Genomic DNA, 15,553 nt, shown 5'->3' on the forward strand with positions numbered 1-15,553 from the left:
AAAATTAGAAGGACAAAGGTTTAAAAATAATATCAGGAAGTATTACTTTACTGAGAGGGTAGTGGATGCATGGAATAGCCTTCCAGCTGAAGTGGTAGAGGTTAACACAGTAAAGGAGTTTAAGCATGCGTGGGATAGGCATAAGGCTATCCTAACTATAAGATAATGCCAGGGACTAATGAAAGTATTTAGAAAACTGGGCAGACTAGATGGGCCGAATGGTTCTTATCTGCCGTCACATTCTATGTTTCTATGTTTCTATGTTTCATTAGATTAGTATGTATTAGTATCGTTAGATTAGTATGTATTAGTATCGTTAGATTAGTATGTATTAGTATCATTAGATTAGTATGTATTAGTATCGTTAGATTAGTATGTATTAGTATCATTAGATTAGTATGTATTAGTATCGTTAGATTAGTATGCCAAGGCTGTAGCTGTGGTTGCTTACTATGTATGAATGTAGGAGGTGCTATGCTCATTTAATTCTTATTTCAGAATTTGTTAGAAGCAAAGCTAAGAGTAGGAAAATCTTTCCAAAAATAATGGTTTGTTAAAAGCAGTATAGAGGGCTATCACTTTTTTTTCAGAGATTGTGTCCCTTGTTTAAAATGGATGTTTTGCTTCCATAAAAAGGGTTGCCTGGATTCTGGGAATGTAGGAAAAGTAATCCAACTACTTGTGATATATGTACAACAAAATGAAACACTAGTATTGCAGGATATCAGGATATCAATCTGTATCTGTGTATTAGCCAGACATATTACTAAATGCTACTATTACCACTTTTACTATTTGTACTGATATATATCATTGTAGTCACATGATTATATGCATCCATAATAAGAGTGAAATATAGAGCAGACTGTGTTTCAAATAAAATAAAATAAAAATCTCCAAAAACTAAACCTGGACTCTCTGAAGAAGTGGGGCTGACACCCACGAAACGCGTCAGATTGAAGTAAATCAAGTAGGATACAGATGCAGTCTGTAGATCCAGCAGTAGGAACCTATCTGTGCCAAAACACCTTCCACGAATTGGGGACTGACCGGCATACGGCGTTCATCTCTCAGAGTGAGGTCTGAGATGCACGCCAACGTCACTGACAACAGACCGCAAGAGAAATCAACGGTGATACATAGTATCCATGTCCATCCTAGGCGGTCCCTGTGGCAAATTTTAAACAAGGACTACTACTTTGCTGGTAACATTTTTGCACATCGTTCCTGGCTCATATTTCTATATATTTTAACATTTTAATATATATATTCTTTATACTAATAAACTTCTTGTTATTTAAAATCATCTTTTTATATCCAGTCTTTTAAATAAGTGGTTTCTAATTTTAAAGCGATACCTGATTTTATTGCAATATAGGAAGCAGTTCCAAATACTGTATTTCTACATCATATATGGTTTACATCTTTTTACTATAAAGTATATTATATAGGTGTATACTTCATTCTGTCTGTCTATAACAGATTGGAAGATATATGCACCTTATAAGGTTGTATTACGTTACAAAGTCAGGTGACTTAATTCAATCACATCATAGAGAATAGTTCCATATACTATATCTCTATCATATATGGTTTACAACTTTACTTATAAAGTATAGTATTTGGTGTATACTCCATTTATTCTGCCTGTAGCAGATTTAAAGGTGTACACACCACACACTACTGCTGCACTTTTTCCTGAAGTACTTGATTTTGTGTTGGTTTGTTTTTAGCAATATTAAATTCAATACAGTCCTATTGGTGATATAACACAAAAGCCATTTTAGGTGGATCAGTTCCTGGAACATTTACACCAATTCAGGTTGTCAGTTTTACTATTGCACTTTTAGACAGGTTTTTGGTGAACTCCTGTATCTATCCAGTTTTGAGCAAATTCACCGAAAGTCAGACTCCCTCATCCCTGTGTGACAATAGGCATACCAGACAACTATATTTTTTACTAAACCTGAACTGCCTGCAATAAAAGGTGGATCCCACAACAGATTTAAGTAGAAAAAAAAAAGAGAATCTGAGTTAGAGAATCCATCTATGGAATTTCCTCTGTCCAACGGTTACAGCCTCCATACACACATTCCATCTATTTGAGCTTCTTCTAGATGAACCTTGCTTTTATTTTCAAAGCCTTTAGCTTAAACTCTCTAAAACACTATCATGATCAACCTGCATTCGGACAGAAATTGAATGTGTCAGGACAGAGAGTCTGAATTGGCTTGTAATTTATTTTGTTCTGTATCTCTTTACCAACAGTCCTCGAACATGAAGAACCAAACAATGATCACTGAGGTCTTTCTCTTGGGATTTCCAAATCTCGGCAGATTCAGGATTTTAATCTTCAGTCAAATCCTTGGTATCTACCTTCTGACATTATTAGCAAATATCCTTATTATTGTATTGGTGATAGTCAGCAACAATCTTCATTCTCCCATGTACTTGTTTCTAACACAAATGTCTATTTCTGACATCCTTTTAACTACAAACATAGTCCCTAGAATGCTTTCAATAATATATAATGAAGGGAATTTCATGTCTTTGAAATGCTGCATTTTTCAATTTTATTTATTTGGTGTCTCTGCAGTTTCTGAGTGCTTCCTTCTGACAGTCATGTCTTATGACCGATATCTAGCTATCTGTGTTCCTCTACTCTATGACTCAATAATGGACTCAACCTTATGCCTCAAATTGGTTGTCCTGTCTTGGATATTAGGCTTATCACTAATGCTAGTTACTCCAATAACAATAGGCAATTTTCTATTTTGTGGGCCAGACTACATTGACCATTTCTTCTGTGATGTTGCTCCCTTGCTGGAGCTTTCTTGTTCTGATACCGTAATAGTACAAATAGAAACTCTCTTACTTTGTGGACCTGTTCTAATAATACCATTTATAATTGTCATGGTATCCTATATTTATATTGCCCATACCATTATAAGAATTCCTTCTATTACGGGGAGGAAGAAAGCCTTCTCCACCTGCAGTTCCCATATGACTGTAGTTTCTATATACTATGGCACTCTTATCTGTACATATGCTGTTCCATTTAAAGGGAAATCTGCATCTTTGAGTAAAGTCCTGTGTCTGTTCTATACTGTTGTGACACCAATCATTAACCCGATTATATACACGCTAAGAAACAAAGACATCAAAGAGCAAAGAGGCTGTACTGAAGCACTGCAAAGTTTAAGACTTACATATCTAACCCATCTTGTAATAGAAAAGTAAGAGAATTCCTTTGAATCTTGAAAAAAAATAACGTCTGAAAAGGAAAATGCAATGTACTGTAAATTTGGCTGTGTTTGATTTTTTAAAACAATGTACCCACTAAAATACAGTGTGTAGTTCATGTTCAGCAAAAAAAAAGTGGCGCAAGAGTATACTGAGAACGGACAGCAGCTGAAATAGCCTGCCCTTCGGTGCGTCCCCGCTCAGATCTCAAGCTGGTTTTAGCTCATCTTGTGGCATTACAGAGAGAAAATATCTGAAGCATATCAGACTGGTCCCACCCATATGGGCTGTCCAGATCCAACATGCCAGCAAGTTCCCTCTGCACGAGAGACACAGCCTTGTTAGGCATTATCAGTGAGGCATAGTGGATATCTCTCTAGGCACCGTGAGCAAGGGGTCCATGTCTGGATTACCCTTTAAACTTATGGAGAGCAAAAAAAACAGGGCACAAGAGTATACTGAGAACGGACAGCAGCTGAAATAAACTTCCCTTTGGTGGGTTCCCGCTCAGATCTCAAGCTGGTTTTAGCTCATTTTGTGCCATTACAAAGAGAACATATCTGAAGCATATCAGACTGGTTCCACCCATACGGGCAGTCCAGACCCGAAATACCAGCACGAAAGACACAGCAACCCCAGATGAATAATTTCAGCCTTGTTTGGCATCACTGACATTGGTTCTTTACCACCAATGGGTGGTTGAGTTGGCTTGGAAAAACTGCCCATTCAGCGCAAAACTTGTCCTGTGGAGAAGATACATTGATGATTATATCTTCATTTGGAAAGGGAGCTGGAATACTCTGGATAAATCTACTTATCCGAATATGTCAATTTGTTCCTCCAAAAATAGGTTCTAAAACTTTAGTCATGTCTAAGAGAAACTACTCAAGTAATTAATATACTAGCCCAACTGGATTGGTAAGACGAATACACACTAGTGACCGCAGATATCACTTCTTTGTATACTGTAATGGAAAATCTGCAAGGGTATGGGTCAATACAAACTTTTCATGGGCAAATGGGTGGTCGAGTTGGTTTGGGAAACCTGCCTATTCAGCGCACACCTTGTCCTCTGGAGAAGATACATCAATGATTATATCTTTATTTGGAAGGGGAGCTGGCATACTCTGAATAAATCTAAACATTATCTGAATTGTAATCCCTACAATTTGAAATTAAATTTAACCAGTTTAGAGAAGCAATCACATTTCTGGACGTGGAGATTTATTTGAATGCAAGAAATCTACCTACAAAAACATTCAGGAAATCAATAGACTGCAAAAGCTTTATCCCCTTCCATAGTCATCACAATAAAAGGTGGCTTGATAACATCCCTTTTAGTCAGTTTAGATGTATTTGTTGCAATTGCTCTGAAATGTACATCTGCGAATCGCAGATGCTGTGAATGAGAATTTTTTGTAGAAAGAGCTACAATGAGGATTGTTAGATTGGAGAAGATGTTAAATGTACCTAGATCACAAACATTAATCTGTAATAAAGATATCACATTGAATCTTAACCATGATACCCCAATGTTTATTACCAAATACAATAACCAGGCCAATACAGTGAAATCCATTCTAAGAAAATATTGGAGTATTCTTAAGGGCGATCCATCACTTAACAGGTTTCTTAGTTTCAAGGGCCCCTAATCTGATAACCCACCTCCTAATGTTAGGAACAGACTATTAAAAATAAGAGACAAGTAAGGTTCAAACTGTTTTTTTTTTTTTTTTCAAATGTGGTGACTGTGAAAGCTGCAAAATGGATCCATGTAAGACCAAGAGGCTTTCAGGTTTTATCTTTAATGTTGCGAAATGGAATTTTAGCATTAGTTGCTATCTGAGCTGTAGTTCCAATGGGATTATATACCTATTACAATGCCCATGTGGTAAGCAATACATTGTAAAGTGCTGTGGAATTAGTTGGCGCTATATAAATACCAATAATAATAATAGGCATAGCTGATATATCTCTCTAGGCACCGTGAGCAAGGGGTCCACATCTGGATTAAACTTTAAACTTATGGAGAGCAAAAAAACGGGGTGCAAGAGTATACTGAGAACGGACAGCAGCTGAAATAGCCTGCCCTTCGGTGGGTCCCCGCTCAAATCTCAAGCTGGTTTTAGCTATCATTAATAGTCTATTAGCCCATTGTGACAAACTCCCCTTTTTCTGGGAGTTTGCCATGAGTTTTTGGAAGGGCCTGTTTGCCTGCCTCCTACCCTGTTACTATGGCCCCTGCAATAGAACTGGTTAATATACTTCAAACAGGCTCTGTTCGAGCAATTGGGAATATATTGTTCGTTTACCGAACAACCACCCTGGAGCTTGTTAACACCTATTAACAATTTGGAACGTTTCTCACCGCAGTGTTCTAATTGTTCGTCTGGGTGGCCACGATTCCTATGAACAACCATGAGGTGGAGGCCATCTTGAAAACATGAAAGCAGGCAGTGATGTTTGGGCATACATCTCATGGAACTGAAAACAGACACAGAAACTCTGAAGTCGATCTAATTGAGAAGTGTCTGCGGTTAACCACAACGGTTCTAATTGGGATCAAGAGGTTAACCAGCAGCACACTTCTATTCTGGGTGGCCATCCGTTCGGTAGCTTTGTTCAGTCAAAATAGTCATTTGTACGGTTGGGCTATGGGAAACAGCCATTATATGCACGGACAGCCAAATAGACGAATCCACCATAATAGGCAAACGGATGGTTTTGTCACAGTGTGTGTATAGTGTGCGCAGTGTGTGTGTAGTTAGTGCAGTGTGTGTATAGTGTATGCAGTGTGTGCAGTGTGTTCAGTGTGCATGCAGTGTGTGTAGAGTGTGCATAGTGTATGCAGTGTGTGCAGTGTGTGCATAGTGTATGCAGTGTGTGTATAGTTTGTGCAGTGTGTATAGTGTGTATATAGTGTGTATGCAGTGTGTGTATAGTGTGTATGCAGTGTGTGTATAGTGTGTATGCAGTGTGTGTATAGTGTATGCAGTGTGTGCAGTGTGTATGCAGTGTGTGCAGTGTGTATGCAGTGTGTGTAGAGTGTGTATAGTGTATGCAGTGTGTGTGCAGTGTGTGCAGTGTGTGTATAGTCTGTGCAGTGTGTGTATAGAGTGTGCAGTGTGTGCATAGCGTATGCAGTGTGTACATTGTGTGTATAGTGTGTGCAGTGTGCATAGTGTATGCAGTGTGTGTATAGTGTGTGCAGTGTGTATAGTGTGTGCAGTGTGTATGCAGTGTGTGTAGTGTGTGTATATTGTGTGCAGTGTGTATGCAGTGTGTGTAGTGTGTGTGTATAGTGTGTGCATAGTGTATGCAGTGTGTGCATAGTGTGTACAGTGTGTGTATAGTGTGTACAGTGTGTGCATATATTGTGTGTATAGTGTGTGTATAGTGTGTGTATAGTGTGCGCAGTGTGTGTATAGTGTGTATGCAGTGTGTATAGTGTGTATGCAGTGTGTGTATAGTGTGTATGCAGTGTGTGTATAGTGTATGCAGTGTGTGTATAGTGTATGCAGTGTGTGTAGAGTGTGTATAGTGTATGCAGTGTGTGTGCAGTATGTGCAGTGTGTGTATAGTCTGTGCAGTGTGTGTATAGAGTGTGCAGTGTGTGCATAGTGTATGCAGTGTGTGCATAGTGTGTGCATTGTGTGTATAGTGTGTGCAGTGTGCAAAGTGTATGCAGTGTGTGTATATTGTGTGCAGTGTGTGTATAGTGTGTGCAGTGTGTATAGTGTGTGCAGTGTGTATGCAGTGTGTGTAGTGTGTGTATATTGTGTGCAGTGTGTATGCAGTGTGTGTGTATAGTGTGTGCATAGTGTATGCAGTGTGTGCATAGTGTGTACAGTGTGTGTATAGTGTGTACAGTGTGTGTGTATATTGTGTGTAGTGTGTGTATAGTGTGTGTAGTGTGTGTATAGTGTGTGCAGTGTGTGAATAATGTGTGTGCAGTGTGTGTATAATGTGTATGCAGTGTGTGTATAGTGTGTATAGTGTGTATATAGTGTGTATGCAGTGTGTGTATAGTGTGTGCAGTGTGTGTATAGTGTGTGCAGTGTGTGTATAGTTAGTGCAGTGTGTGTATAGTGTATGCAGTGTGTGCAGTGTGCATGCAGTGTGTGCAGAGTGTGTATAGTGTATGCAGTGTGTGTAGAGTGTGTGCAGTGTGTGTATAGTGTGTGCATAGTGTGTACAGTGTGTGTATAGTGTGTACAGTGTGTGTAGAGTGTGTGCTGTGTGTGTAGAGTGTGTGCAGTGTGTGCATAGTGTGTGTGCAGTGTATGCAGTGTCTGTAGAGTGTGTATAGTGTGTGTAGAGTGTGTATAGTGTGTGTAGAGCGGCGAGTGGGGGCCCTAAATGAAAATACCCCCCTACCCGATCAAAGGTGACTAGGGGTCCCCAAGCCCCTAGTCACACAACCAAATTAAAAAGCCCCTACCTACCCCCCTCACCCTAAAAAATAGTGGGGGGGAATAAGATTACTACCCTGAAAAGTAAAATTCAACGTACTATTCAACGTCTTCTTTTTTCTAAAATCTTCATTTTTCAGCCCCCAAAAAGGGCAAATAAAAAGCCATCATACCCGTCGAACTTAAAAATAAAATAAAAAACCCGAGCACCAAAAAAATTAATCCATCTTCACCCATGGAGGGCTCCGTGTCAGTGTGTATCAGGGATCCTTAGGATAGGTGTCAATCCATATCTGCCAAGTGACCCTATGTAGGGGGAACAGTCCCTATTCTGCTCTGTGTCAGTGTCTGGAGGGAGTATCTGCAGTAACACAGGGTGTCTGGAGGGAGTATCTGCAGTAACACAGGGTGTCTGGGGGGAGTATCTGCTTGTAACATTTATATGCACTAAAAAAATAATAATAAATTGACAAATATAAATAAAATGGTTGCAGCTTCCGAAATAATCTAAAATGGATGCTGTCCAGTAGGTGGGAGGGTCTGCTAGGGAGGGTGTGCTGCTGATTGACTGTAATGTGTCTGCTGACTGTGAGGTACAGGGTCAAAGTTTACTCAATGATGACGAATAGGGGGCATGCTATGAACATGCTATGTTCGCCAGGAACTATTCGCCAGCGAACCGTTCGGGACATCACTACTGACAATGTATCAAAACACAATTGGGCTGGTGCATGCATGTCATTGCTCACCAATTTGAATGCTACTTAGTCTTCTCCAAAGAGTAACAATGTATCTCGAAACTGCCAGTTTCTAAAAAGGGCACACCTAGACTAAGTGGCATGGTGGATTAGCTCAATTTTATTAATTCAGCATTAAAGTAAGTAACGATAAGAACGAAAAGGGAAAACTAAAAAATGGTGCTGCTAATGTAAAGGTCTGTACTGTGTTTGAGATACAAGCATAATCTAATGATCACTAGGGTTAGCAGTTAAATATTGAAAACATTGAAAAATAAAGCTGCTAAAATAAAGTTCTGTACTGTGCTTTCGAGGGCAACTGTGCTCGAAATACAAGCATAATCTATCACTAAATTAGCAGTTGATGATCGAGTGATACCTAAAACCGATCAGACTTGAAAAAATAGAATATGATGCCTACAAATAAAAGTAGCTAAACAACAAGATCAATGTGACCACAGGTATGCATGATTCTTTATGGGATCCCAACCGGTGAAACGTACGTCGGAGCTCCTGTCATACCTGTGGAGAAATAACAATAAAGAAACCACTGTCGTACACTGCAAAGGTAACCAAAATACTAAAAAACTGACAGTTAGCATATAGTAATGATAAAAAAACAAAGTGAGGAAGACAGACAGATCTATAAGATTAGACAGAACGAGGCAAAGCAAGTTATAAGAGCCTCCTAAGCATATTCAGAAGATAGAATAGTACAGTCAGTAAAAAAGGGGGACAAAACATGTTTTAGATAAATAAATTAGAAAAGGAAAGTAAAACAAGGATTAGTTAGATTAAAAACTAAAGAAGGAAGGTATGTAAAAAAGGATAAAGATCTAGCTGATTGCTTCTATTAATATTTTTGTTCAGTATTTAAAGATGAAAAATAAAGATGAAAATGAAGGAAAGGAACCTCAGTTAGGAAAAAGGACAAATTAGTAATTTGTCACATTTGTCACATGTAAGCTAACAGAGGATAGGGTTCTATTTCAACTGTCAAAAGTAAAGACACGTAAGTCGATAGGACCTGATGGAATACACCCAAAGTTTTTAAAAGAGCTTAGTGGTGTACTAGCAAAACCATTTACCAGATGTATTTAACCAAACATTGTTAACAGGAGTAGTCCCAGAAGATTGAACGTTAGAAAATGTTGTGCCCATTCACAAGAAATGTAGTAGGAAGGAGTTGGGCAACTACGGGCCAGTAAGCCCAACTATGGGCCAGTAAGAAAGTTAATAAAAACTGCCAATTTAAAGATGGGAAAAGTAAGGGAAAAAACATAGGAAGAATAAAACAGGATTAGTCATATAATTATCTTCACAGGAGACATAAAAAAGCATTATATATAAGTCAAAATAAAGATAATAAGCCATTTTATGTAATATATACAATGCAGATTAAGAACCCCATTAAAAATATAAATATAATGAAAGAATTGGTCCAATTTCTAAATCAATATTTAACCATTTAAGGCACAAAATCTGCAATTCAAATATCCAATTAGTTTCTTTTTTACTTAACCCCTGAAGGACACATGACATGTGTGACATGTCATGATTCCCTTTTATTCCAGAAGTTTGTTCCTTAAGGGGTTAAGTTAAAGGCACTATTGCCACCTCTCAGTGAGTTGTCACTTTTTCTAATTGCCATAAATTCCATCCATTTCTTTCGAATTGGAATTATGTTTACCTAAAACAATTTTTTTGATACACTGTGGTTTTAAAATCTGATCTTAATATTTCTGATATGCCCATTTATTCTTGTTTTTATGGGGTCTCGACATTTTCCATATATATTGAAGTCCACATGTACATTTTAATATATAAATAAAAAAAATTAGATTCATATGTGATAACAAAAGTGACATTAAATCCTTTTTTGTTATAGTGGATACAATTTAGTTATTTTCTCTCTTTTTAAACATAACTAGATGTTAAAATGTGCTGGATATTATCCCACTAATTTGAATTTATATCCCTGTATGTTATGTTTTTGCAAGTATTTATCCAATTTCTGTTTAAACATCTGTATGGACTCTGATAAAACCACCTCTTCAGGCAGAGAATTCCAACAACTGTTCTTTGCCTTAGACTAAATCTCCAGCCTGTGTCCTTGTGTCCTATCTTTAGTTATGTTTATGAATAGATTTCCAGACATTGGTTTGTACTGGCTGGAATATATTTGTATAATGTTATCATATCTCCTCTGGGGTACCGTTTTTCCAAACTAAACAGATTTACATTTTTTAACCTTTCTTCATAACTAACATTCTCCATTCCTTTTATCAATTTTGTAGCTCGCCTCTGCACTTTTTCTAGTGCCATGATATTCTTCTTTAGAACAGGTGCCCCAAATTGCACAGCATATTCAAGGTGTGGTCTTACCAGCAATTTATAAAGAGGCAACATTATATTTTCATACCTATAATTTATGCCCCTATTTATACATGACAAAACCGTAATGGCCTTAGCAACTGCAGATTGACATTTCATATTGCTGCCTAATTTGTTGGTAATTCACTACCATTTAGTGTGTAAGTTGCTTGTGCATTCTTGATACCGAAGTGCATAACTTTGCATTTTTTTACATTAAATGTCATCTGCCATTTTAGTGCCTAGTCCCCCAATCTATCTAAATCCCTCTGCAGCAAAGCCGTTGTATACAGCAAACACATAATCAAAAGAATCCATGATCAAAATGGAATGAGGCAAAAATTTGATTCTTTGTTAAACTAATTTGCATATGCCCACCCAGAATCCTTTGCAGTAGTAACATCACTGCAGATTTGTGGTGTCTGTTTGTCTAGCAAAAAGTTGAATAAGATACCTTATTACATATCTTTACATTGCAAGATTCATAAAGGCTTGTCCTACTCAACTCTTGCTCTGGTTTTGGTATGTATCTAGTATTATACTGTGGATTTTCAGCGTCCTAATGTTTATGGTGTGAGCAGGGACATTTGTCTGGAAGCAGCTGATGCTGCCCTGATTCTGGAAGAATGTCCCGAAAAGGCATTGTCCCGCCTTGTTAAGAGGGTTCTGAGGTACATTATGAATTTACTTGTAGTGAGTGGTTTGCCCTGCAGTTAAATAGGGGCATATTGAGGTTTGGTCCAGTGAGTGATAACCTGTAAAGGTCTGACATTTTTACTGGCACCTTACTGTCTGTAGGATAGTCCTTATGTCCCTACGTATTACATATGGTAAGAGGATGTGAACTATTTGGTACTAGGATAGGCACTTAAGATATGGTGTTGTATTCCAGCCAGGTAAGTTTTGTAGTGTTTAGAGAGATTTTTTAAATTGTGTGGGCAAAAAGTAGAGGAGTGTCGCAATGGCGACTAGTGAACAAATATCGGTATTATGGTAATCGGTGGCAAACTTGTTGTAAAGGTGAAATCTCTATTGTATGCTCGTGATGTATAATCACGTGATCTATAATAATATATGTAACATGGGAGCAAATATACAGATTGGCCATAACACATGGTAACAAATGTGAATGTGATGACTGCCTCAGAACAGTACCAAGTCCATGAGTGATAAAATAAGACATGCAATATATGATGGTAATGCATTATACGTAGTGAATATTAAATGCTTAACAGAGCTGAATTGTAATGGGAAACTGACAATATCCATGCACAATCGTAAATAATAACAATAAATATAGCAAACATAACCGAACTACAGGGGGCATGTAAGGATAACTAGTAGCAGGCTAAATACTTTCAAAAAAGAACCTCGACATTTCATGTATCAGGGAACAGTGTAAAACTAACGAATTGGTACTATGATTGTGGTGGCCACTAGATGGAAGCATGCAACTGAGATAGATTGAAGACTAGTTCGGTAGAAATTTGACGAAAAGAAACTAACGAATAGGAATGGAACAAAGAGCAGGCAGGAGTAGGTGAACTGACTTAAGTCCTGAATGGGAAAAAGTCCAGAATGGACGGTATGTATGAACGTAAACGTGTGAAAAATTGTGTGTTCATGGATTTGGCCCGTACAGGCAGACTCACGGTTCGTGGATTTGACTGGTACAGGAAACAAACTACTTGACCCGGAAACTTGCGGTGAGGTGAGAGGTCAGCTATGCGGCTGGAAAGTACCCAGACTTGGTGGACTAGGAGGTTTGGTCCAGGAAAAGGCCCGGGAAGCCGATAAGGGGTCTCATAGCGCTGGCGGGAACTAACGGCCAGTTCTGGAGAGGAGGTGAGTAGCATCTGACTGCGTGTGGATGGAACAGTGTGATGGGCGTTGTTGGAGCAGGGAGAACTTGGTCCGATTGGTGTGGTAGTCTCTGATCGCATGTGGCTGGAACAGTGTGATGGGAGTTGTTGGAGCTGGGAGAACTTGGTCCGATCAGCGTGGGAGTCTCTGAACGCATGTGGCTGGAACAGCGTGATGGGAGTTGTTGTAGCAGGGAGAACTTGGTCCGATCATCGTGGGAGTCTCTGGCCACATTTGGTTGGAACAGCAGGATGGGAGTTGTTGGAGCAGGGAAAAACTTGTTCTGATCGGTGTTGGAGCCACAAAAGGGCCAGACCAGCTTGTTTGGAGTTTTAGGCAGTCTGTGTTGATGAACTTTGAACCAGAAGTAGAAATGAACCAGGCTGCATCAGCCCTGTGGTGTAGGGGGCCTGAGTTTAAATAGCCAGGCAACCCCTCCCACAACTTCAGGCTATGCCTTCCAATATATATAAATAATGTAGAGATAGCACTCCAGGGACTTCAAAAATAGCGTGAATCTTTACATAATTTCTATAATTTGGCTGTTAAGCACCAGTCTTAATCCAGAAGTGCAAGCAATTGGAACTTTATATATATATATAATGGAAAATGTATTCATACTTACTGTAATTTTCTTTTCCTGGCTATTATTCATGGCAGCATGTACACATGGGTTAGCTCCTCCCCTTACAGCCAATAGGACAGGATTTAAATAAATTCTTATAAAAGGAGGATCCAAGGATAAGTCCCTCAGTCAGTTTGCATGCTCTTACAGAGGAACTAGACCCAAAACGGTGGGCCGTATATGCTGCCATGAATAATAGCCAGGAAAAGAAAATTACGGTAAGTATGAATACATTTTCCATTTTCCTGGCTATTCATGGCAGCATATACACATGGGGAATACCCAGGCTCATAGGGAGGGAAACATGAGACAAATTGGATGCAAAAAGATTTAATGAAGATAAATACAATAAACAGATTACGAGTGTCGAGAGGAGTGAACTGCATTAAGGACTTGATGACAAAATTGAGAGTCCACTTTAGCTTTAACATCCAGCTTGTAATGGCGGATAAAAGTGTTCACTGAAGACCAAGTGCCTGCTTTACAAATATCATCTGGGGAAGCATTTGCCACAGAAGCCCAGGATGCTGCACAAGTGGAGTATGCTTTGATACCAGTAGGAACCGGCAGCGAAAAGTACTTATAAGAACCTGAGATGGCTGACACCAACTATTGTCTCAACATAGAGGTAGAGGCAGCTTCACCCTGCCTGTGGCCGATAGGCAGTACAAATAGTCTGGATGATCTGCGGAAGGGGCTGGTTTTCTCCAAATAGAAGGACAACGCTCAAACCACATCCAGAGAGTGCCACTTTTCTTCCTCAGGAGAAGAGGGATTTGGATAGAAGGATGGAAGAACAATTTCCTGGTTCAAGTGAAACATTGATACCTCCTATGGTAGAAATTCTGAAACCGGTCTGAGGACTAACCGGTCCTGAAGATCCCTCGTATATGGAGTTTCGCAGGACAATTCTTGGAGTTCACATATCCTTCGTGCGGAAGTGATTGCCACCAACAGGAGTACTTTTTGGGATAGTACCATCAATGGAGCCTGGTCAAGGGGTTCAAAGGGCGACCTTGTCATGGCCTTCAAGACCAGAGGTAGGTCCCATGCTGGCAAAAATACCTTAAGAGGAGGCTGGATCTTCATAGCCGATTTAAGGAAACGTATGACCAACGGTTCTAGAGCCCATCGGGTACCTGACAGGGCTGATACCGGGACCTTCAGAGTGTTGTAGCTAAAGCCCTTATCAAGTCCAGCCTGAAGGAAACAGAGCACTGAAGATAAGGCCAGGGGTTTAATCGCCACCTGCTGTTCTTGTGCCCAGCAACAAGGCATGCCAAATCCTACAATATGTGGAGGAAGTGGATATCTTACGTGATTTCCGGAGAGTTCTGATGACCGTGTCAGGCATTCATCAGAGTTTCCCGCTCAATCTCCAAGCCCTCAACTTGAGGGCTAGAGGGTTTGGGTGTAGCAGCGGACCTTGGGAGAGTAGATCTGGCTGAACTGGGAGTTCCGTCGGAGGTTCCCGACTCATCCATTTTGCCATAGGGAGCCAGGGTCGGCAGGGCCAGAATGGGAGGATAGCGATAACCTCTACCTTTTCCTTCTGAATCTTCTTCAGAGTTGGGTATATGAGGGGTATAGGAGGGAACACATATGCCAGAGTGAACCTCCAAGGTTGGGCTAGAGCATCCTGACCCCTGGCTCTGTGATCGACCAGTCTCGAGAAGAATGCTTCGACTTGGGTGTTCTGGGCTGTTGCCATGAGGTTTATCTGTGGAGTTCCCAAGATAAGAACCAGCTCCTGAAATACATCAGGGCTTAGCTGCCACTCGCTCTTGTCTATAGTTACCCAGCTCAGGTAGTCTGCCATGGTATTCTGAACACCTGGGAGGTGTACCGCAGAGATACCCTGAATATTTTTCTGACACCAACACATGATGGGCTGAAGTTCCCTCATCAACAGCTGGCTGCGCGTACCACCCTGATGTGTGACATAGGCTACTGCCGCCTGGTTGTCGGACTGGACTCGTATCCACCTGTTCTTCAGGATCCCCTTGAAGTGTATAAGAGCCCTGTGGATGGCACATAACTCCAAAATATTCCCTGGAAGAACCGACTCCTGTCTGTTCCATTGACCTTGAGTCATTTGGTCCTGACAGTAGGCACCCGAACCATGGGTGCTGGAATCTGTTGTCAAAATGATCCAATTGGGTTCTATCAAAGGGAATCCTGTTTCCAAATTCTCCTTTCTTAGCCACCATGACAGATGTACCCTTACTAATGGAGATAGCTTCAATGGTTGATTCCAATCCATAACCCGCCGGTTGAACTGGTTCAGGAATGATCTCTGA

At 39.9% G+C, this 15,553-nt stretch overlaps 1 protein-coding gene across 1 annotated transcript; it reads left to right on the top strand.

The window, feature by feature from the left end:
- The first annotated feature begins 2,202 nt into the window (after positions 1–2,202).
- LOC134601993 (olfactory receptor 5P52-like) lies at positions 2,203–3,240 on the top strand. Its single transcript, XM_063446495.1, has one exon. It carries the CDS (start codon positions 2,203–2,205, stop codon positions 3,238–3,240), a length of 1,038 nt encoding a protein of 345 aa, XP_063302565.1.
- The last annotated feature ends 12,313 nt before the right edge of the window (positions 3,241–15,553 follow it).

This window comes from Pelobates fuscus, chromosome 3 (genome assembly GCF_036172605.1).
Source record: "Pelobates fuscus isolate aPelFus1 chromosome 3, aPelFus1.pri, whole genome shotgun sequence".
Lineage (NCBI taxonomy): Eukaryota > Metazoa > Chordata > Amphibia > Anura > Pelobatidae > Pelobates > Pelobates fuscus.